This window comes from Aethalodelphis obliquidens, unplaced genomic scaffold (assembly GCF_003676395.1).
Source record: "Aethalodelphis obliquidens isolate GAN/ISIS:26980383/991018 unplaced genomic scaffold, ASM367639v1 scaffold9, whole genome shotgun sequence".
In the NCBI taxonomy this organism is placed as follows: domain Eukaryota; kingdom Metazoa; phylum Chordata; class Mammalia; order Artiodactyla; family Delphinidae; genus Aethalodelphis; species Aethalodelphis obliquidens.
The window spans coordinates 40,941,457-40,963,097 of NW_020837953.1; the positions used below are offsets into that span (position 1 = coordinate 40,941,457).

General features: G+C 45.4%; 1 protein-coding gene and 1 long non-coding RNA gene across 12 annotated transcripts in view; one reads left to right on the forward strand and one right to left on the reverse strand.

Moving 5' to 3' along the window:
• Nucleotides 1-5,050, reverse strand: part of LOC113622167 (protein DDI1 homolog 2) — a 43,085-nt gene extending 38,035 nt beyond the window's left edge. For 7 of the 11 annotated variants that reach the window (XM_027110084.1, XM_027110085.1, XM_027110083.1 and 4 more), the window contains exon 1: nt 4,710-5,005. In XM_027110084.1, the coding sequence (XP_026965885.1) occupies nt 4,710-4,847 (138 nt within the window). In that variant the 5' untranslated portion in view covers nt 4,848-5,005. Of the gene's footprint in view, nt 1-4,709 lie in introns of all 11 variants that reach the window. The other 4 variants (XR_003433432.1, XM_027110090.1, XM_027110088.1 and 1 more) reach the window with 3 other exon arrangements.
• LOC113622168 (uncharacterized) lies at nt 4,723-5,435 on the forward strand. The gene is made up of 2 exons (XR_003433433.1): nt 4,723-4,836; nt 5,019-5,435. It is a non-coding gene; the product is annotated as an uncharacterized LOC113622168 (long non-coding RNA).
• Nucleotides 5,436-21,641: the final 16,206 nt, after the last annotated feature.

Consider the following 21,641-nt stretch of genomic DNA (forward strand, 5'->3'; position numbering starts at 1 on the left):
AGCCCGTGTGCCACAACTACTGAGCCTGCCCTCTAAAGTCCCCGAGCCACAACTACTGAGCCCACGTGCCACAACTACTGAAGCCCACGTGCCTAGAGCCCGTGCTCCACAACAAGAGAAGCCACCGCAATGAGAAGCCTGCGCACCGCAATTAAGAGTAGCCCCCACTCGCCCCAACTAAAGAAAGCCCATCTGCAGCAACGAAGACCCAATGCAGCCAAATTTTAAATAAATAAATAAATAAATAGTAGACCATCACAAACTCTCTTGTCTCCCTCCCTCCCTCCTTTCCTTCTTTTTTTTAAAGTTTTTTTTAAAAAATTAATTAATTAATTTATTTTTGGCTGTGCTGGGTCTTTGTTGCTGCGTGTGGGCTTTCTCTAGTTGCAGTGAGCGGGGGCTACTGTTCGTTGTGGTGAACAGGCTTCTCATTGCGGTGGCTTCTCTTGTTGCAGAGCATGGGCTCTAGGCGCCTGGGCTTCAGGAGTTGTGGCTTGCGGGCTCTACAGAGTGCAGGCTTAGTAGTTGGGGTGCACGGGCTTAGTTGCTCCATGGTATGTGGCATCTTTCTGGACCAGGGCTCGAACCTGTGTCCCCTGCATTGGCAGGCGGATTCTTAACCACTGCGCCACCAGGGAAGCCCTCCTTTCCTTCTTAAAAAAAAAAAAAAAAAAAAAAAAGCACAGCAAAATGAAAACTGTTAAATAAATTGCAGTACATCTGTATGATGGTATATTACGTGGCCATTAAAATGATAAACTGCAAGAATTTGAAATGTTATGGGAAAATGCTGACAATGCAGTGTTGACTGAAGAAAGGTATGAAATTGTTTATTACAGTTCAGGCCATATGTTTTAAAGATATATTTTAACTATATAAGAAGAAAAAAATACATTAAAAAGCAAACTGCAGTTATCTCTCAGTTATAAGGTAATAAGTAATGGTGTTCTTTTCTCCTCTTCTATATGTTACAAGTTTTCTATAATGAATATGTGGTATTTATCAGAAAAGAAATACATGAAAATTACCTGTGAAAATAAACATGCCAAAACCAGCTACAAAAGAAATTCTGTTTCTACTGGTTTAAAATAGTGTTTTGGGCTTCTCTGTTGGCGCAGTGGTTAAGAATCTGCCTGCCAATGCAGGGGACACGGGTTTGGGCCCTGGTCTGGGAAGATCTCACATGCCGCGGAGCAAATAAGCCCGTGAGCCACAACTACTGAGCCCATGTGCCACAACTACTGAAGCCCACGTGCCTAGAGCCCGTGCTCCAGAAGAGAAGCCACCGCAATGAGAAGCCCACACACCGCAACGAAGACCCAACACAATCAAAAATAAATAAATAAATTTATTTAAAAATACTAACAATAAATAAAATAGTGTTTTACAGGGACTTTCCTGGTGGCGCAGTGGTTAAGAATCTGCCTGCCAACGCAGAGGACACGGGTTTGAGCCCTGGTCCGGGAAGATCCCACATGCTGCAGAGCAACTAAGCCTGTACGCCACAACTACTGAGCCCACGTGCCACAACTACTGAAGCCTGAGCGCCTAGAGCCCATGCTCCTCATCAAGAGAAGCCACTGCAATGAGAAGCCCGCGCACCGCGACAAAGAGTAGCCCCCACTCACCACCAACTAGAGAAGGCCTGTGTGCAACAACGAAGACCAACGCAGCCAAAAATAAAATAAATATACAAATAAATAAAAATAAACAAAATAGTTCTTATTTTAAACAAAATAAAAAAACAAATAGATCATGCTGTGTGCAGAGCTGCATTTCCAGGAACAGTTACTGCTATTATTTGGTATTTAAATATGCCTTCATTTGAGAGTTCTTATACATTCTGCACACTTTTTTTTTTTTAACCACATGCCACCTACAGGGGTAAATTATAACAATCTTTCAAAAATGCAAAGATATTAATTTCAAGTGAAGCTAAGTTCTTAATAATTGTTTGAAGTTCCTCTAGCCAAGTCTGCATCAAAGCATCAAGCAGGGCCATGACCGGCTTCCAAACCCACACTTGTGTTAAGAGATGGAACATGCCCAGCTTCAATCACATGTGCAAGTGGAGATTGTTCCTATTCTAAATTTGTTATCACTGCATTATAACTACTGTAATCAGACTAGAGCTGTTAAAAATTAACACCCTTTCCAAGCATATCCTTATGCACAGTCGATGCTGATGCTGAAAGACTGAATTATAAACCAGTGATTCTTAATGTGGGGCAGACATGCGACACAGTTCTTTAAGGATGTAGGAAGAAAACAGAAAATAATTAGAATTTGCATTTCCATTTTAGTTTATCCTTCCTTAAATTCTATCCTGTGCCTGTTTATAATGACCTAAGGTATTACTTCATGTATATAATTGATGTTTACAGCTATTACATACATGTAATATACATGCATTTATATTATGTATACACCATTAGTTCATATATATTATTTATTATATACATCACACAGATGCATGTTCCAAAACATTTTACTCAGAGGGATACGTGACCGAAAAAGTTTGCAGACCAGTGGTCTGGACACACAGTAACAGAAAAGAATAGCCAAAAACAAGAAAAAAAAAATTCCCGTTAGAAATGGAGTCAGAAATGGAGGTGAAGGAACGAGAACAGAGAAGGGAAGTAAGAGGAGTAAAGGTAAAGAGACCAGGAGAACTTGGAGAGGAAGAAGGGGAAGAGGAGTAATATGGGAGAACCCTGGGAGGTAAAGGAGGGGTGGGGGGAGGCCCCAAGTAAGTGAAAATGATGTATTTGTGCATAAAAACTACAATGATATTTACTATTATGACTTGGTGAAAGGAAATGACTCAAGTGTCTAGGGTGGATCCTGTTCCTGCTTGATGGGCAAGCAACTGAAAGACAACGGACCACCAGACATCCTAAAATAGACACTGTGTTAGGTTACAATGGAGCCAACAGAACAAACTTGAAAAACAGGAGCTGTTTACCGGCTATGTAATACAGGCTTAACACTAGTTGGAGCCCAGGTTTCCATATGCTAATTTGGCTTGGGAAGGAAGTGAATGCCAAAACACTGACCTAATGAATAAGAAAGAATTTGGAGTTAGCCTAACCGTTCAATTAATAAGGTACTGCTAACCTTCCGCACTGGCAGGACAGTGCCTGCCTTACCATACAATTAATCGTCTTTCGATCTGACACCCTCTTTTGGCTACAGCCATCTCAAAAAGTGCAGGAATACAGAAATCACAATCTTTGTCTTCTCCCAAGCCCAACAAAGTCAATTTACATTTTAATTTTTTATTTCCCCCACCAGCTGGTGATTATAACCAGGGTAAAAGCACAGCCAGAGGGAAGAGAAACAACTGAAAAAGCCACCTTCAAAAATCTGAGTTGATTTTCCCTCCCTACTTAAACTGCTCTTTTCTAGCTCTCTACCTGAGGGATTCATTGACAGGAGCTGGTTCCTGAGTTTTTGTGGTTTCTTTTTTTTTTTTTTACAGAAGTTCCAAGAATCCCTTTTGCCAGAATGCCTATTTGAGTGACACCTTGTGCCCCCAAATAAATTCTTTCTTGATATTCAGCTTATGCCAAGGTTCTAAAGTTCAAAGTGTAAAGGAATCATACTCACTTCTGAACAAAATATTGACACACTTGTTTACCGTAGCACAGGGCAGAACAAGCTGTAGTGAGGCAATAGTTTTTGGAACTATTTCATAACTGCAGTAGCAAATCAAGATTTACCTTCTGGGGCCTTGGATGACTTCTATAATTTTCTTAATGTTTAGACTATGCCCTCCGAGGCCCACTTATCAAGTCAGGATTTAGATGTTTCAGTGTGAAGGCCACAGAGTTATTGCCACCAAATCTGTCTGGTGGCAGCGTCAGAGCATTTTAAGAATACATTTTAAGAATAAATTAAAATGTAAGAGCAGCTTAATTTCTTTCCAGCAGGGCAAGGGAAATGAAACAACCAAATCACACTGAGGCCATATTTAAGCAAATATCCTCATCTAGCACTGAGCTTTGAACTCACCCAAACTGAACTGTGACCTGAAAGAAAGAGGGATCTTGGCCTACTACCAGGGAAGAAACCACAGAAACAGTTTCGGTTGAACTAATAAATTACTTTAAAAAAATAATAATTTAACCAGAAACGCATGTGGTAGGGAAAAGAGCATTTCCAGAGGCTTCAAAACAAGGTGGTGCAAGTCTCAAACTTTTCCCTTCACTTCGAGCGCAAATCTCTACACTTAAAGGTAAATTACGTTTACTTAGGCAGGAGCCCTCTCCAAAAAAGCAGATGAACATCCATCTACCACAGTGATCCAAACTGGTATTTCTGGTTGGGGAAGCAGAATGCATGAACTCTTGCAAATCTACGGCTTCTTCTTAGGTCTACGCCGACACCCCAAACTCCAGAAATTAGAGAAGGGGTCAAAGAGCCACAAGGTGGGGCGGACCGCCCGACAGTGCACGCGCTCCTCAGGCTGCAGTGGGTGCGTCTGCGGTCAGGTTCTCCGCTCTCTCCCCCAGCACCCCATCCCACGCTTGGGGCGTATGGGGGCAGCCACCGATTCCAGCTCCCTCCCGGATGCGGGGGTGGGCTGGGAACGGCCATCCTGCTTCTCCTCCACCCCCCAATTCCTCACCAGCAGCAAAAGGAGTGCGTGAGGCCCCGAGGCGGGAGGACTAGCTCCGGCGGGAGGCCCCACTCGCCGCTCAGCGTACCTGGCTCTCGGCTGCGGGGATGCCGGACTCGAGCTCACACAGCGCGCGGAAGTTGTGCAGCTCGAAGTCGGCGTCGACCTGGAGGGAAAAGGTCACCTCGGAGAGGTCCCTCCGCACACAGTACACGGTGAGCAGCATGGCCCGGGCCCGACCCAGCTCGGCTCGGCCCGGCCTCGGCGCGGGGCGGCGGCGGCGGCGGGGCCTGGCTGGTGCTGCAGGCGGACGGCGCGGGCTGCTCGCTCGCCCGCCCGTTCGCTCCTTCCCTCACTCACACACGCTCAGTGACTCACTCCCTCCCACCCTCACCAGCAAGTACAGCCGCCACCACCCGCCTGCAACTTCGCCTGCCTGCCTGCCGGCCTGCCTGCCTCCCACCGCTGCCGCCAAGCGCGCCAGCCGCCCGGCGCCCCGCCCCGCCGCAACGCCGATGCCGTAAAGCCCGCCTGACCCGCTCCGCCTTCGCGGCGCAGCGGAGGGGCGGAGCTGGGAAGGGGAGGCGGGAAGTAGGAGAGGATTGCAGGGCTCTGGGGACGGGAGAGGGTGGAAGGGCGAGGAAAGGGGAGCAAACGAAGAGAAAGAAATAAGTATTAATTGCTTGATTTAGTAAGTGACGTCCGTGGAGGACTCCAAAATCTCATTTATTCATCCGACAGGCATTTATTGAGCGCGTGTTGGCAAATAGCCACGTGGGTACAAAAATGCGTAAAAATACAGGTCTTTGCCCTTAACGAACTCTCAAACTGATACAGGAGACTGAGAACCTAGCAGATTGTTCTCAGACATATTTTCCAAAGTAGAAATTGAGGCTCAGACAGCTTACTTTTCTTCTTGTTCTGATGATTTAGGGTTAAAACCAAAATCACGAACCCCTGCTCACTGGCCCCTGCTTTGCTCTTCAGCCCTGCCTCCTGAGCCCTGTCTGCACTCTGCCCTCTCTGCCACATTGTGACTTTCAGTTCCTCCTAAGCTCCGTTTCCCTGCCTCGTAAATAGTTTTCCTTCTACTTGGACTGCTTCTTTCCTAGCCCTGGCAAACCCCAGCACCTATTGCAGTGCTTTTTATTGGGCACAGCTTAGAATCCACTCGATAAAATATGTGTTACTTTAATGGCCTGTTTAAGGCCACATAGCTGATGAGAAATAGAAGCCCAAAACATGAGGATGAGTCAGAAAACCGAAAGGGAAAGAGGAGGATACAATGGATACAAGATTGGCATCTCCCCATTTACTCCCCACTCCCCCATCCACGGAGTAGGGACACCCTCTTCTATTATAACAGGAGGGAAGGAGGGGTCAGGATGGCTATGGATGCAGGTAAGTGTAGGTAGGTTTGGTGGCAAGAAAGTAAGCGAAAGACCAGCAGAAGATGTATCTCTGTAAGGGAAGAGGGAAGGTTTTCTGTGGAGCATAAAGACAGAAGGTGGAGGGAGGGGGCGGGGTGGAGAAGAGTGGTTGTTATCAGGTACAGAAAGCCCACCACCAATGGCTTACGCAAGTGAGGGTTTATTTTTCTTACGGGATAGGAAGCCTGAAGGTAGACAGCAGCATTGGTTCAGTGACTCAGTGATACAAGGGACAGTATTTTGGCAAATCTTTTGGCCTTTCCCTGAAGGTCATGATATAGCTGGTTGTCTCCACCCCATGCATCATTTTCTTGTTCAAGCAGGAGGTTGCCCAGGAGTCCCCCAGGAGGTTTCTGCTTACATCCGGCCAGAACTGTGTCACACAGATGCAAGAAAAGTCCAGGAAGGGGCTTCCCTGGTGGCGCAGTGATTGAGAGTCCGCCTGTCGATGCAGGGGATACGGGTTCGTGCCCCGGTCCGGGAAGATCCCACATGCCGCGGAGCAGCTGGGCCCGTGAGCCATGGCCGCTGAGCCATGGCCGCTGAGCCTGCGCGTCCGGAGCCTGTGCTCCGCAAGGGGAGAGGCCACAGCAGTGAGAGGCCCGCGTACCGCAAAAAAAAAAAAAAAAAAAAAAAGCCAGGAAAAGTGTTTAGGTTTTCTCACCTCATTAAAAGGTATGAATGGGGTGCGCGGTGGCGGGTGGGGCAGGGGAGGGGTTGTAACAGGTTTTAGGTGAGACATACCTAGCGCCTACTACAGCAGAGAAGGTTTGAAATAACCATTGTAAGTTGAAGCAAATTGAGTAGAGAAATGATGTAGAATTGCCAGATGGTATCAAGGGTTCAGCTGAAGTTAGAATCATGAGCTGACAGATTTTTGTGTTACATTTTTTTCTGTTGGTGCCCAGATGTGAATGATTTTGTTTTCCAAAGATGGCCACGGCAATATCTTCCATCTTATATGTTCATGCTATAATGTAATCATGACATTCCTCCCATTAAGACATGGGGTATATGTCCCTCCATTTGAATTATGGCAGATGGACTTTGGCATAAGTGTCACTGTGTGACTTCTGAGGCTAGTTCATAAAAGGCAATATAGCTTCTGCCTGATTCTCTTGGAACACTTGCTCTTGGAACCCAGCAGCCATGCTGTGAAGAAGCCCAAACTACCCCAGGCAGTGAGACTACATGGAGATAACATGTATAGATGGTTCAGGCAACAACCTAGCTGAGATCAAAGCCAATTACCAGGAAAACCCTCCTAGAACATGAATGAAGACACTTCCAGTTGATTTCAACCCTAGCTGTTGAATCATCTCCAGCCTTTGAGTCTTCCCAGCTGAGGCCCCAGACATCATGGAGCTGCCTCCACTGTATTCTTTCTGAATTCCTGACCCACAGAATCTGTGAGCATAATGAAATGGTTATTTTACATGACTAACTTTGGGGTGGTTTGTTACAAAGAACAATAATTGGTACACTGAATATAGGCACAGCCGATAAACTAAAAAAAAAGAGAGAACTTTTTATTGCAGCATAATACACAAAAAATGCATGCATTTTAAGTGTATACGGTGAGTTTTCACAAACTGAACACCCCTGTTCAGAACATTATCAGTACCTCAAAAGCCCCCCTTGGGCTTCCCTGGTGGCACAGTGGTTGAGAGTCTGCCTGCTGATGCAGGGGACATGGGTTCGTGCCCCGGTCCGGGAAGATCCCACATGCCGCGGAGTGGCTGGGCCCGTGAGCCATGGCCGCTGAGCCTGCGTGTCTGGAGCCTGTGCTCTGCAACGGGAGAGGCCACAACAGTGAGAGGCCCGCGTACCGCAAAAAAAAAAAAAAAGTCCCCCTTATCCTTCTTTCTATAATTAATAGTAATCTTTTAAAATATATATTTATTTGACCGTGCTGGGTCTTATTTGCGGCACGTGGGATCTTCGATGCCGTGTGTGAGATCTTTAGTTGCGGCATGCGGGATCTTTTAGTTGCAGCATGCGAGATCTAGTTCCATGACCAGGGATCGAACCCGGGCCCCCTGCATTGGGAGCGCAAAGTCTTAACCACTGGACCACGAGGGATGTCCCATAGCCTTCCTTCTAATCACTAACTCTCCCTCCCCAAACCCCTCCAAGTGTAACCAGTATCCTGACATTTAATAGCATAGATACATTTTGTTTTTCTACCGCATGTAAGTGGACTCACACAGCATGTAGTCTTGTGTCTGCCTTCTTTCACTCGACATTAAGTGGGTTTTGTCCATATCGATGTATGTAATTATAACTTGTACATTCTCGTTGTATTTTGTTTGGGAAATACACCATAATTCAACCATTCTGTGGCTGATGGGCATTTGAGTGGATACATTTTTCCTTGAACCATTTTGACTTATGGTTTTCAAAATTTGCAACCAAAAGAATCCTAACTAATATAAGCCCGCAGCTTTTTACCAATCAGACCCTTTCCTCTTGGGCCTCACGCCTTTTGGACTCTGATCAGTTGCCTCCTGTGATCTGGCTCACAGTAGCTCCTCCCACTTCTCTCTCACCACTCTATGAGATGGACTTTGCATCTCTATTACTTGTGACCACAAATAGCTTCAGACATCTCTGGTCCTTAATTCGAAGTCAGGATGGGGTGGGTTGGACAAGGCCTGGACAAGCAGGGCTACCAAGAAGTTCCATGATCATTGCTGTTTGTCAAGAACCTTGCAAATGATTGCTAACTTTGCAATGCTCACTTCTTGCCAGGCACTCCTCCATGAATGTCATGCGTGTTGAGTCATTTAATCCTCACAACAATCCTGTGAGGCATTATCTCCATTTTACCGATGAAGAAACTGAAGCATAGAGAGGGGTCAGTCACTTGCCCAAGGACACACAAATGGAAGCTCGAATTCCAGTCAGGCAATCTGACTTGAGTCTAGGGATTTCCCTGGCAGTCCAGTGGTTAGGACTCCATGTTTCTACTGCTGGGGTGTGTGTGGGGGGTGGGGGGACAGGGGGGCGGGGGGGGGGCGGGTTCGACCCCTGGTCGGGGAACTAAGATCTCGCAAGTGGCAGGCCATGGCCAATAAATAAATAAATAAAACTCAAGTCCACAGTCTTAACCATTATTTTACACTGCTGAATGTGAGACCTCATTTTATCCTTCTAAAAGCCCTCAGAGATAGGAACGATTAGTATTCATTCCCATTTCATGGATAAGGAAACAGGTGTGGGGATTTTAATTAACTTACCCAAGTTCGCTCAGCTAGTGAGTGGCAGATTCTCCAAACTGGAAGAAACTCGAAGAGTGAAAACATCAATTTGACTAGAACACAAATGCTCTGCCTGCACTTTAAATGTGGGGAAATCTTGCTGTGCTCCAAAACCCTGACTTTCCTCACCATTTGGTCACCACCAGCAAAGTTGCTGTCTACTTTGAGATTCTTGCCTAATTCTTCTGTATTAAAAAGAGCAGGGCTTCCCTGGTGGCACAGTGGTTGAGAGCCCGCCTGCTGATGTAGGGGACACGGGTTCGTGCCCCGGTCCGGGAAGATCCCACATGCCGCGGAGCGGCTGGGCCCGTGAGCCATGGCCGCTGAGCCTGCGCGTCTGGAGCCTGCGCATCCGGAGCGTGTGCTCCACAACGGGAGAGGCCACAACAGTGAGAGGCCCACATACCACACACACAAAAAAAGATCAAATCAGTAAAGATATCTACCCTAGTTGATTTAAAAAATTCCACACAATAGGAATTAAATCTCCCAAATACTGTAAGTATTTGTTTGATATTTGTGCCTGCTTTTTTTTTGCGGGGGGTGGGGTCAGCGCTTAACAGTAAACCATTTAATTCTCATAGCTCTGAAGGTTGGGAAGTCCAAGATCAAGGTGCTGACAAATTTGGTGTCTGGTGAGGTTGCCTTTCTTTTTTTTTTAAAGCAGGTATTGATATATATTGCTCTTTAAAAACTTTACTTCCTCATCAGCTCCTGGTTGCTCAAAGAGGCCTATCTCTCCTCATTTTTCCTGGCATGTCAACTGATAGCAGATGATGCTCCATTTTTCTCATTTTACCTTAACACAAAAACTCTTTGGGTTTCCTATTTCTTAGGCTGGGATCATGTGCATATGTATAATGCAATGCCTCCTTCCTTTCCTGCTTATCTTTCCTAAAATCTGATAGCGTTTCAGTCCCACTAAATTCTAGGTCAACTCTTCCTCATTTCAGATGCACCTTGTACTCATTGGGCTATCAAAACATTTCAGGTAAATATGGCTGTAATTTCAGGCGCCATAATCGCCTACTCAGAAGTTTGGAGCTAGAGATCAATATATACTTTGATTATTAGAGTCAGCCCTGGGCAAAACTACAAAATAAGCCAAAGTTTGTCCTTGGCAAGCTCCTTCCTTGGCTTCTGAACTTTCTCTCCACCTGTTCCTCTTATTTCTCATGTGCTCCTACTTTCTTCACTTGCCTTTTCAAAACTTGCTCTCAAGAAAGGATTTGGACTAATTCACACTAAGGTACTAGTGACAGCGGAAACTCAATATGATCTCTCTTAGGGTATTTGCATTTTAACAGGGTATAAATCATCAGCTGGGCTTCCCTGGTGGCTCAGTGGTTGAGAGTCCGCCTGCCGATGCAGGGGACACGGGTTCGTGCCCTGGTCCGGGAAGATCCCACATGCTGCAGAGCGGCTGGGCCCGTGAGCCATGGCCGCTGAGCCTGCGCGTCCGGAGCCTGTGCTCCGCAACGGGAGAGGCCACAACAGTGAGAGGCCCGCATAGCGCAAAAGAGAAAAAAAAAAAGATACAAAGTGGATACAAAGCATTCTGAGAGTGGGCACTGCCAATGTCAGAGTCATTACAATACTGTGGATATGTTCAAAGTCCTTTAGCCACATGGAGCAACTTTGGTCCACTCACCATAATCAGCAGTAGAACTGTATGGGGCATAGACCATTTATTTATTTCTTCAACAAACAATTATTAACACCTACTGCATGCCAGACATTGTTCTAGGTACTAATGGTACAGCAGGAAACAAGGCAAAGTGCCTATCCCCATGGAGTTTATGTTCTAGGAGGGAGTGGCAGACAAAGAACATATAAAATGTGTCAGGTGGTGATAAGTGTTATATAGAAAAAAAACCAAACAAGCAGCAAGCAAGTGTTCGGGAGGGGTGGGGAATTAGGGCACACAGTGGTTGCTACTTTACACATGGTGGTCAGAGAAAGCCTATATTACAAGGTGACACCTGAGCAAATGAATGACGTGAAGGCATGAATCATGTGGACATCTGGGGAGAATACTCAGCACAGGTAACAGCAAGTGCAAAGAACTAAATATGGAAGGATACTGGCCCTGTTGAAGAAACACCATGAAGAACAGAACTTCTGGAGATTAATGAATGAGGAGAAGTGGATAGGAGCCCATCGGACCAGATTATGTGATAAGTAATTGAAAGGACCTTGGCTTTTACTGACTGAAATAAGAAGCTACTGGAGCATGTTGTGCAGAGAAGTAACATGAAAAAAATCACTTTGACTGACTTGTGGAGGAAGGCAAAAGTGGACTAGTTAGAAGGCTATTACAAAAACTCAGGTGAAAGATCATGGGGGAATCTAACCAGTGTGGTAGCTGTGCAGGTAGAGAAAAGTGGAGATAGTCAGATTGTGAACTCATTTTGAAGGTATAGCCAATAGGACTCGTTGATGCATTGGATATGGGGTGTGAAAGAAGACCCAAGGATAGCTGCAAGGCATATGCCAGTAGTACTTTATTTTATTTTTTTGTCATACAGAACTTCCCCGACTAGGGATCGAACCCTGCAGTGGAAGCACGGAGTCTTAACCATTGGACCACCAAGAAGTCCTGCCAATAGTACTTCAAACCCCTCTGCTTGCTAGAGGGAAATTTGTTAGAATGAAAGGATTGCCAACAACCTCCTGGGCAGTTTGTAAAAAGAAGAGCTGGGCCATCCCAAGTTCTCTCTTCAAATTCCTTTCAAATTAGATTTTTGTTTTTTCTTTTTGGCCAGGCCTCACAGGCCTGTTGCAGGGTGCCCACACATCCTGGTCTGCACGCTGGGACCTAGACTTCATGAACTGACGTGTGGATAACTAGGCTCCGCCCCCTCACTCACGAGAAGCTGAATTAGTTCTCTAAATTCACAATGTAAGTTCTACCTTTTCAACAACTACTTCAGCAAGACAGTCCCTCTACCCGCCCCCGCCCAAAAAAAACTCCTCTCGTCCCAGATGCAGTATCTCTCTTTTAGCCAGCGCTGAATATACTGCCCAATTCAGTATCCTTTATATCCCTAATTTTCACCCCTTATTTGTCACGAAACTTCTTGGCATCCTAACATTTGCTCGTGTTAAACCGGTTGGTCAGAACTGTCTCTGTTTCGGAAGGCAAATTTCAGCATCTGACGAGTCTTATTCTCAGGAAATGCTCCTGCACGACCAAACTAGACTCTTGAGCCCAATTCAGCACCGTTTCGTCGCTTCGCTATAGCCGGCGCAGAAATGCCTCAACTGCCGGCTGCGTTTCTCTTCGGTCAAGCCAGCCAAAGCCAGGACTTATTACGACTCCAGGGCGGAAACCCCAAGAAACGCCCCTCCAGCCCCATCACCACGCCCGCCGTCCCAGAGCCTTGCAGAAACTCGCCTGAGCCGCATCACGTTCCTGCTTTGTAATCTCCCAGTGGGCAGTGGCGTCTGATCACCTGACGCGCGTGACCAATGCCTTGCGTCCGCGCTCTGGGCTCCTGGTTGCTAAGTGACCCCAGCTCCCGCTAGTTTGCGCTGCTTGGCTTTATCCCGGGAGGTAGTGGTGGAAGCTTCAGACCCGGCCCAGGCTCTTGGACACGCCAGTGGAGGGTCTTTTGCGGCTGCTGCCTTCTCTCTGGCGGAATCCCCGATGGTGGCCCCCACACCCTTGCGCCTTCAAGGCTTGAACCTGGGCTTCCGGGCATCCGCGATCAGGCGGGCTCCGGCTCCTCTGGGACTAACCCGGCGGCTGGGGTGCCGCAGGGCCGCACTGGGTGGACCCGGTCCACACTGCCTTGGCCACCTCAGCCTAGAGAACCGGCTCAGACTCTAGTTCCGGCAAGGATGTGACTGAGGCAGTGGCTGGCTGAGAGACAAGTGCCTGTTAGTAGTCCCTGGCGTGGCTTCCTGTAGTTTCCTTCCTTGTGGCTTATGTGAAGACTTAGGCTTGATTGCTTTGGCCAGAAAAGAGACATAGGAATTCTGTGTGCTGTGCTTTCCTGAAACGACTGTGTCTTGAGTACTTGTAGACTGAAGGATAACAGATTTCGATTAAAAAAAAAAGATACTCCCAGAAGTCAAAAGAGTCAAATACTTAAAATTTTTTTTTTATATATTTAGCAATTTTTTAAAAAAAGCCTTGTCTTTGGGATATCTAGTAACATTGGCAGTCTTTTTGCTGTTCAGCATTTTTGTTTGTTTTTGTTTGTTTTTTGCGGTACGCGGGCCTCTCACTGTTGTGGCCTCTCCCGCTGCGGAGCACAGGCTCCGGATGTGCAGGCTCAGCGGCTATGGCTCACGGGCCCAGCCGCTCTGCGGCCTGTGGGATCTTCCCAGACCGGGGCACGAACCCGTGTCCCCTGCATCGGCAGGCGGACTCTCAACCACTGCGCCACTAGGGAAGCCCACTGTTCAACATTTTTAATCCAGAAATACCGTGTCGTGCCTGGGACTTGTGTACACTGCTTGTTAGAAAGTTTGGTATTTCATGTGTTCCTAACTTATACTTGGATTGGGTTTCACTTATTTCATTCTAATCATCAACTTGTGAAATAAGGTGGGCAGGTTTCGCTTTTTTTTTTTTCATGCATAAGGAAACATGATCAGAGAAACTATTTGCCAGACACCAGTGCTTCTCGAAGTTGAATGTGTATAGCAACCACTTGCGGATCCTGTTAAAATGCATATTATGAGTCTTCAGGTCTGGAGCAGGGCCTGAGAGTTTCTGTGTGTCCAGGAAGCTCCCAAGTGCAGAAGAAGCTGTTGGCCTGATGCATTGCTCAAATAGCAGTCGTCCTAGGTAATTGCTATTCCTAGTTAATGGCACAAATGCCTCCTTTCTGTATCTGATTTTATGCCCAAACAACAATTTCTTAACATCTGTGAACTTTCTGTACATATGAAGGGAAAATCATAGGATGGAAATGACAAACAGCAGATAGTCTACATAGAATTTGTATCCAGTACTCATTTCAGTTATTCTGTTAGTTTGATCTTCTGAGGATTTAAAATATTTGAGAGAAAGGGCTTAAAACTATCAGCCTTTTTGTTGTTAAAAAGGCTTTTAAATAGAGAAGGTGAAATTTCCCCTGGCATTGAAGGACATATTTAACTAGGAGGACCCATATTCGGAGTTGAATCCCACTGAATCCCCACACATTCCCAGTCCTTTGTTTCTTTAAAAGCTTCATCAAGTTAGAACACATGTGCAGTTCTGAACACAGAGACTAAGCAGTGAAGACTAGCCAATTTATCCTCTGGTTAAAAGAGAAGAAATTTTAAATGGAATAAGAAAAATTAGATATCCAGGAACCTAGCACAATGATTTTTAAAATTAATTAATTAATCTATTTATTTATGGCTGTGTTGGGTCTTCGTTGCTGCGTGCGGACTTTCTCTAGTTGCGGCGAGCGGTGGCTACTCTTCGTCGCAGTGCGCAGGCTTCTCATTGCGGTGGCTTCTCGTTGCCGAGCATGGGCTCTAGGCTCACAGGCTTCAGTAGTTGTGGCACGCAGGCTTAGCTGCTCCATGGCATGTGGGATCTTCCTGGACCAGGGCTCAAACCCATGTCCCCTGCATTGGCAGGCAGATTCTTAACCACTGTGCCACCAGGGAAGTCCCCACAATGATTTATAGAATTGATGGTGCTTCATATATATAAAAATTAATGAAAATCATTATGTTGTCATTAATGAAAGATTTGAATGTCCCAAGTAGGCTCTTTGACTCAGGTATGGTGCTGTAGTTTTCTTAATGTTTCTTGTGCTTGGGGTTCATTGAGCTGCTTAGATCTACGGTTTTCATTAAATTTGGAAATTTAAAAAAATATTTATTTATCTATTTGGGATTTAACTAGATCCCTCATGCTGCAATCCACTAGTTGCGGCATGAGGGATCTAGTTCCCTGACCAGGGATCAAACCTTGGCCCCCTGCACTGGGAGCTCGGAGTCCTAACCACTGGACCGCCAAGGAATTCCCAGTGCTGTATATGTTTGTATTCCTATAAAACTTGAGGTTTGTTCTGGGGTGTTGTTAAATTACTTTGGAATTAGTTTGATTTTTTTGCGTCTTGCTTTTTTAAAGATTTGTTAGATAGGATGAGAGCAGTGCTGACTCTAGGACTGATTATTCCCCCTCAGGCAAGACCTCTATGAGTACTCTTCCCAATGCTCCATAAATTATGAATTTTTCTTTTTTTCTTTTGGCCGTGCCACGCAGCTTGTGGGATCTTAATTCCCCGACCAGGGATTGAACCCGGGACCCTGCAGTGAAAGCGCCAAGTCCTAACCACTGGACTGCCGGGGAATTCCCAAACTATGAATTTTTCTAATCTGGCTAGTGGGAATAGGCACTATTCCCAGCCAGATATAAGAGTCAAGAACCTTTCCCTCCAATCCTTTCAAGTGGTTCTTTCCCCAGCCTGGGGAAGTTTTCTTGTGCACAGGTGCTAAGCAGTACCTTGGTGAATACTAGAAGAAATCTCTGGGGTTTTTTCTTTCTCTGAACTGCTCCCCCATCTCTGTCACTCCGTCCTATGAACTCTAGCTGCTTTGGTCTCCTTGGACTCAGCTCTGTATGCCGGACTCAGGGACTCCACTGAGCTCTGCCTCAGTTTTCCATCCTTGCACTGTAGCCTGGAAACTCAGGTAGTTCTGGGACAGTAACAGGGCTCGTCTCATTTGCTTCTTTCTCAAGGATTACCATCCTTTGTGGTCTGATGTCCAATGTATAAAGACCATTGTTTCATAATTTTTTGTTCCTCCTTTGGTTGTTGTAGGTGGAACAGTAAGTCTGGTCCCTGTTTCTCTATCGTGACTTCTGGAAATGGAAGTCCAAATATCACACCAATTTTACCACTTTTATCACTCAAACCCATTGAATATTGAAACTCTTAAGTTAGGTTGCATACTGTTGAACTCACATCCAGTTGATTCCAGGAGAAGACAGCTATTCTCGTTTTTATATTCCTACAGACTTAACCAATAGCCCGGCACTTGGCTGACACTCAGTAAAAGTTGGAGTGGATGAATAAACTATTTTGAGCAAACAGCTGTCGATCAGCTTGTGGTGTTTTCTTCCAACATTTGTTGATGGGCTTTTGCAATTTTCTTCTTGCCTGCCAGCAGCAAATGAAAGCTAGGCAAAGTGGAAATTTCTGGGACTTGTTATTCATGATTGTAATTATCCACAAAAATGTACCCTTTAAAAAAGTTTATCAACAGGCATGAGGGAAGTTTTTGGGGGTGATGGACGTGTTCTAGAACTGAGTTGTGGTGGAATGGTTGCACAGGTTTAGAGAAGAAATCATTGAATTGTACACTTAAAAAGAGTTGATTTTTGTGGCATATAAGTTACACCTAAATAAAGCAGTTAAAAAAAAAAAAAAACGCTTATCTTGAAGATTCCCAAGGCATCTTAAGGTGAAAAAAGGAAGTTGCCAACCATTTTGTATAGGCTAAACCCAGTTTTGATATTATCTTTTAAAAAAATATTTATTTATTTATTTGGCTGCAGCAGGTCTTAGTTGTGGCACTTGGGATCTTCATTGCGGCGCGTGGGATCTTTAGTTGTGGCATGCGGGATCTAGTTCCCTGGCCAAGGATGGAACCCACGCCCCCTGCATTGGGAGCTCAGAGTCTTAACTGCTGGACTACCAGGGAACTCCCAGTTTTGATATTTTCAAAAATCTCATATGCATTGAAATGTAACCTTGAGCAGGTAGGGATAGACTATGGTGGACTTTCACTTTGTACCCTACACATGTATTAGTTTTGTAATCAGAAAAAAAATAAAGATTTTAAAAGGAAGATTGTATTTTTTCATTAAAGGAGAGAGAAAATCAAGTAAAAGGCAAGAAAAAAAAATGTGTATTTGACCCACCCACAAGGCAGTAGACAGATTAGAAATCAGAAAGCCTGATAATGATTCTTGTTCTGTTTTTGAACTCCAAGCTAGGACAGATTACTTAGCTGCTGGCTATTGTTCCAGAAACCAGGTTTAAGTAATGAAGTGCATATTTGTTTTGTTTTTTTTTTTTTTTTTTTTGCGGTACGCGGGCCTCTCACTGTTGTGGCCTCTCCCGTTGTGGAGCACAGGCTCCGGACGCGCAAGCTCAGCGGCCATGGCTCACGGGCCCAGCCGCTCCGCTGCATGTGGGATCTTCCCGGACCGGGGCACGAACCCGTGTCCCCTGCATTGGCAGGCGGGCTCTCAACCACTGCGCCACCAGGGAAGCCCTGAAGCGCATATTTGGAGTCTGAATCTTAAGTGTCAAAAGTGGAGCTCTGAAATGAGTTTGAAAGTAGCTATGGGAATAATGTCAATGCAGGGGAATCCTTTTATCCTCTTAGCTATCCAATAAATTATGAGATTCCCTCCCTCCCAACCACTCTGACCAGAGCCTTTGACAGGTAAAATAATCTCTAATTAGGGATTCTAGGGAGGAAGTTGCTTTGTAATATGCAGTAACATCACTGGCTTAGCACTTCAGTTTCCTTGTTAAATATAAATAATATGTCATATTTATTTTATAGGATAATTGGAAGGACAAATGAGATAAAATATAGCAAGTGTTGAATTCAGAAGGAAATTGGAATGTAAAAACAAGTCATCATGAAACAGAACAAATACTGATTTTATTATACTACAGGAAATAGTGTATCACACATGCTGTATTTGTATGAGATCTCTATCTGTACTTCAAGCATTGATCTTTATCCTCCAAACACGTATATGAAGATGTTCTGGGTCTTCCCTGGTGGTCCAGTGGGTAAGACTCCGCACTCCCAATGCAGGGGGCCCGGGTTCCATCCCGGGTCGGAGAACTAGATCCCACATGCATGCCGCAACTAAGAGTTCGCATGCTGCAACTAAGAGTCCGGGTGCCACAACGAAGATCCCACGTGCCTCAGTGAAGACCCCGGGCAGCCTAAATAAATAAATATTAAAAAAAAGAGAAGAAAAGGAATGCATCGGAGACTGGCCGGGGTTTTGAAAAATCTAAACCTTTTCCTCAAGAAAAACTCAAATGGTGCAAAGATTACATTAAGATAGCCTATTGTATTATCAAATTGTTGAGGTGTCAGGATGAAATCTGATTGACTAAACCATCTAAACTGTATGTCACCTGATTGAGCGATTGAATGAGAGCTCTGTCCATTTTCTGAATTCTCCTTTCTTTGTTAGATGATCAAGCAGAAGTTTTCTGTGCCCTCTCCTGGTTTGACTTTGAAACTGCATAACAGTGATCTTTAAACTTCATTGGGTGGGGCTTTTCTTCAGTAAATTCATGCTCTCCCTCCCCTTCCTCTTGCCTTCGAAGGCTCATTTTGAACTACAGAGAGACAGAGGGGCTGCAAGAACTGTTCATCATTCACTCACCTACTAAACATTTATTATATTCGTTTTTTTTAAACAAAGTACTGCCCTTGGAGGTCAGCCAAAAGGAAGAAGCAGATATTGGAACTTAAAATTTACTAGAACAGAGCTTCGGAACCTTTTTCCTGTCACGGCACACATAGAAAATTACACAATTTTAAGAACGTAAATGGGAAAAGAATTTGAAAAAGGATAGATACATGTATATATATAACTGAAGCAGTTTGCCATACACCTGAAACTAACACAACATTGTTAATCAACTATATTCCAATATAAAATAAAAATTAAAAAAAATTACACAATTTGTATGTCCCACTGGGGTAAAGGGGAAGAAGGGGGAGGAGGGATTTAGGGGCATCTATATGGGATTTGGTAAAAAAAAAAATTCCATTTTCTACATATTGTATCATTATGATTTGAAAAATAAAATGAAAGTATTAGAGACAGCATTAAATATTGAACTTATATAAAGTTTCCAAATAAAATATTTTCCAAATTTTCACTTTCTTCTGTGAATGTAACTATTTTTTCTCTTTTTAAATTTAATTTTAAAATTTTCTTTTGAATGTAACTTTTAAATATCAGGTTATGCTTAAAATGGTTACATGCAATAATGACCAGAACTTTTCAAGAAGGATCTCTTCAAGTTCTTTTTTTTGTTTTTGTTTTTTATTTTATTTATTTGGCTGCGTCAGGTCTTAGTTGTGGAACTCAGGATCTTCGTTGAGGCGTGGGGTCTCTTCGTTGTTGTGCTTGGGCTTCTCTCTAGTTGTGGCGTGCAGGTTTTCTCTCTCTAGTTGTGGCACGTGGGCTCCTGGGAACATGGGCTCTGTAGTTTTGTGGCATGCGGGCTCTCTCATTGAGGCACAAGAGCTCAGTACTTGTGGCCCGTGGGCTTAGTTGCCCCGCAGCATGTGGGATCTTAGTTCCCTGACCAGGGATCGAACCCACGTTCCCTGCATTGGCAGGTGGATTCTTTACCACTGGACCACCAGGGAAGTCCCTCTCTTCAAGTTCTTGATAGCCATGAACAATTAGAAACTCAAATAGATAATACAAATTTAAAATTTTAACATTAAAAAACATAAAAGTTAAAATATTTAAAGAGGGCTTCCCTGGTGGCGCAGTGGTTGAGAGTCCGCCTGCCAATGCAGGGGACACGGGTTCGTGCTCCGGTCCGGGAGGATCCCACATGCCGCAGAGCGGCTAAGCCCGTGAGCCATGGCCGCTGGGCCTGCGTGTCCGGAGCCTGTGCTCCGCAACAAGAGAAGCCATCGCACTGAGAAGCCCACGCACCACAATGAAGAGTAGCCCCCGCTCGCCACAACTAGAGGAAGCCCACGCACAGCAACGAAGACCCAACACAGCCATAAATAAATAAATAACAACAACAACAAAAATAATGACAGCTCTGACTTAAAGCACATTCCTTCAGGGGTGATATCCACCTGGTATTCACTGTTAATGGCCAGCTGGCATATGTTCTTTTTTTTTGGCTGCATTGGGTCTTCATTGCTGCACATGGGCTTTCTCTAGTTGTGGTGAGTAGAGGCTACTCTTCGTTGCGGTGCGCGGGCTTCTCATTGTGGTGACTTCTCTTGTTGCAGAGCACGGGCTCTAGGCGCGTGGGCTTTAGTAGTTGTGGCATGCAGGCTCAGTAGTTGTGGCTCGTGGGCTCTAGAGCGCAGGCTCAGCAGTTGTGGTGCACGGGCTTAGTTGCTCTGCGGCACGTGGCATCTTCCCGGACCAGGGCTCGAACCTGTGTCCCCTGCGCTGGCAGGCAGATTCTTAACAACTGTGCCACCAGGAGAGCCCCTGGCATCTGTTCTGATTGGTCAATATCTGTTCCATCTCAGATGTTAAATATTTTTAATGTCACCCTGCCCATAAGCATTGTTAAAGCAGTCACACCCTGAAGTTAGCTTGGACACCAGCCAAAAATGGACAGAAATATCTGATACTATGTGAAGACAGATTTGGGTCAGCCATCTGGGGCTGCTCTGGCCAGAGCCCTCCAACCAGTGTCCTCGCCCCTCCAGCCCTGACCAGCTGCATCTCGGGTTGCTGCTGCTCCCCCTTGGCCCCTGGAACTCACTTCCTCTAGCAGGGCCCTGGACGCTTGTCTGTAACGTGCAGCGGTGCACTCTGCAGCTGGCCTCTGAAGTTGATGGCCAGGTGGTAACACATGGCAAGCAGCAAATGCTGCTGATCCTTCTGCCTACTTGTAGAGATTGAAAGGCAGGATGACAGACTCTGTTCTGCTTGGATCATATCCGCAGGAGCTCCCCATGGGCTGCATGCACCCAGAGGTGTTTAGTCTAGCTGGCAGCCCCAAGGGCCATGGGATCTTTATGTTGTATCCAACCTGTAACCCAGTTGCAATATACCAGTGTACTATGATCATGGTGAGGAAACTCTGCAGTAGAGGAAATAAAACATGCAATGATAACGCTACCTATTATCAATGGATGGTTTACAGTGCTTTCACAGTGGACCTCATTTAACCCTCATAAGAACCACCAGTAAAGATTATCATCCCATTTTACAGAGTAGGAAATAGGTTCAAAAGGGTGAGTTGCTCAGATTGACATGTTAGGTCCACCCTTCCCTGACTGGGGTGCCTTAAGGATGTACACATTGGTGGGCTAGGTTAAATGATGAGTTATTGGAGTGACAGATTTACTTGAAAGTTTTTGGGTAAGCTGTTTTTTCTGGGGGGGCTGTGCCACGCAGCTTACAGGATCTCAGTTCCCTGACTACTAAGCCACCAGGGAACTCCCTAGGGAAATTTTTTTTTTTTTTTTTGCGGTACGCAGGCCTCTCACTGCTGTGGCCTCTCCCGTTGCGGAGCACAGGCTCCGGACGCGCAGGCTCAGCGGCCATGGCTCACGGGCCCAGTTGCTCCGTGGCATGTGGGATCCTCCCGGACCGGGGCACGAATCCATGTCCCC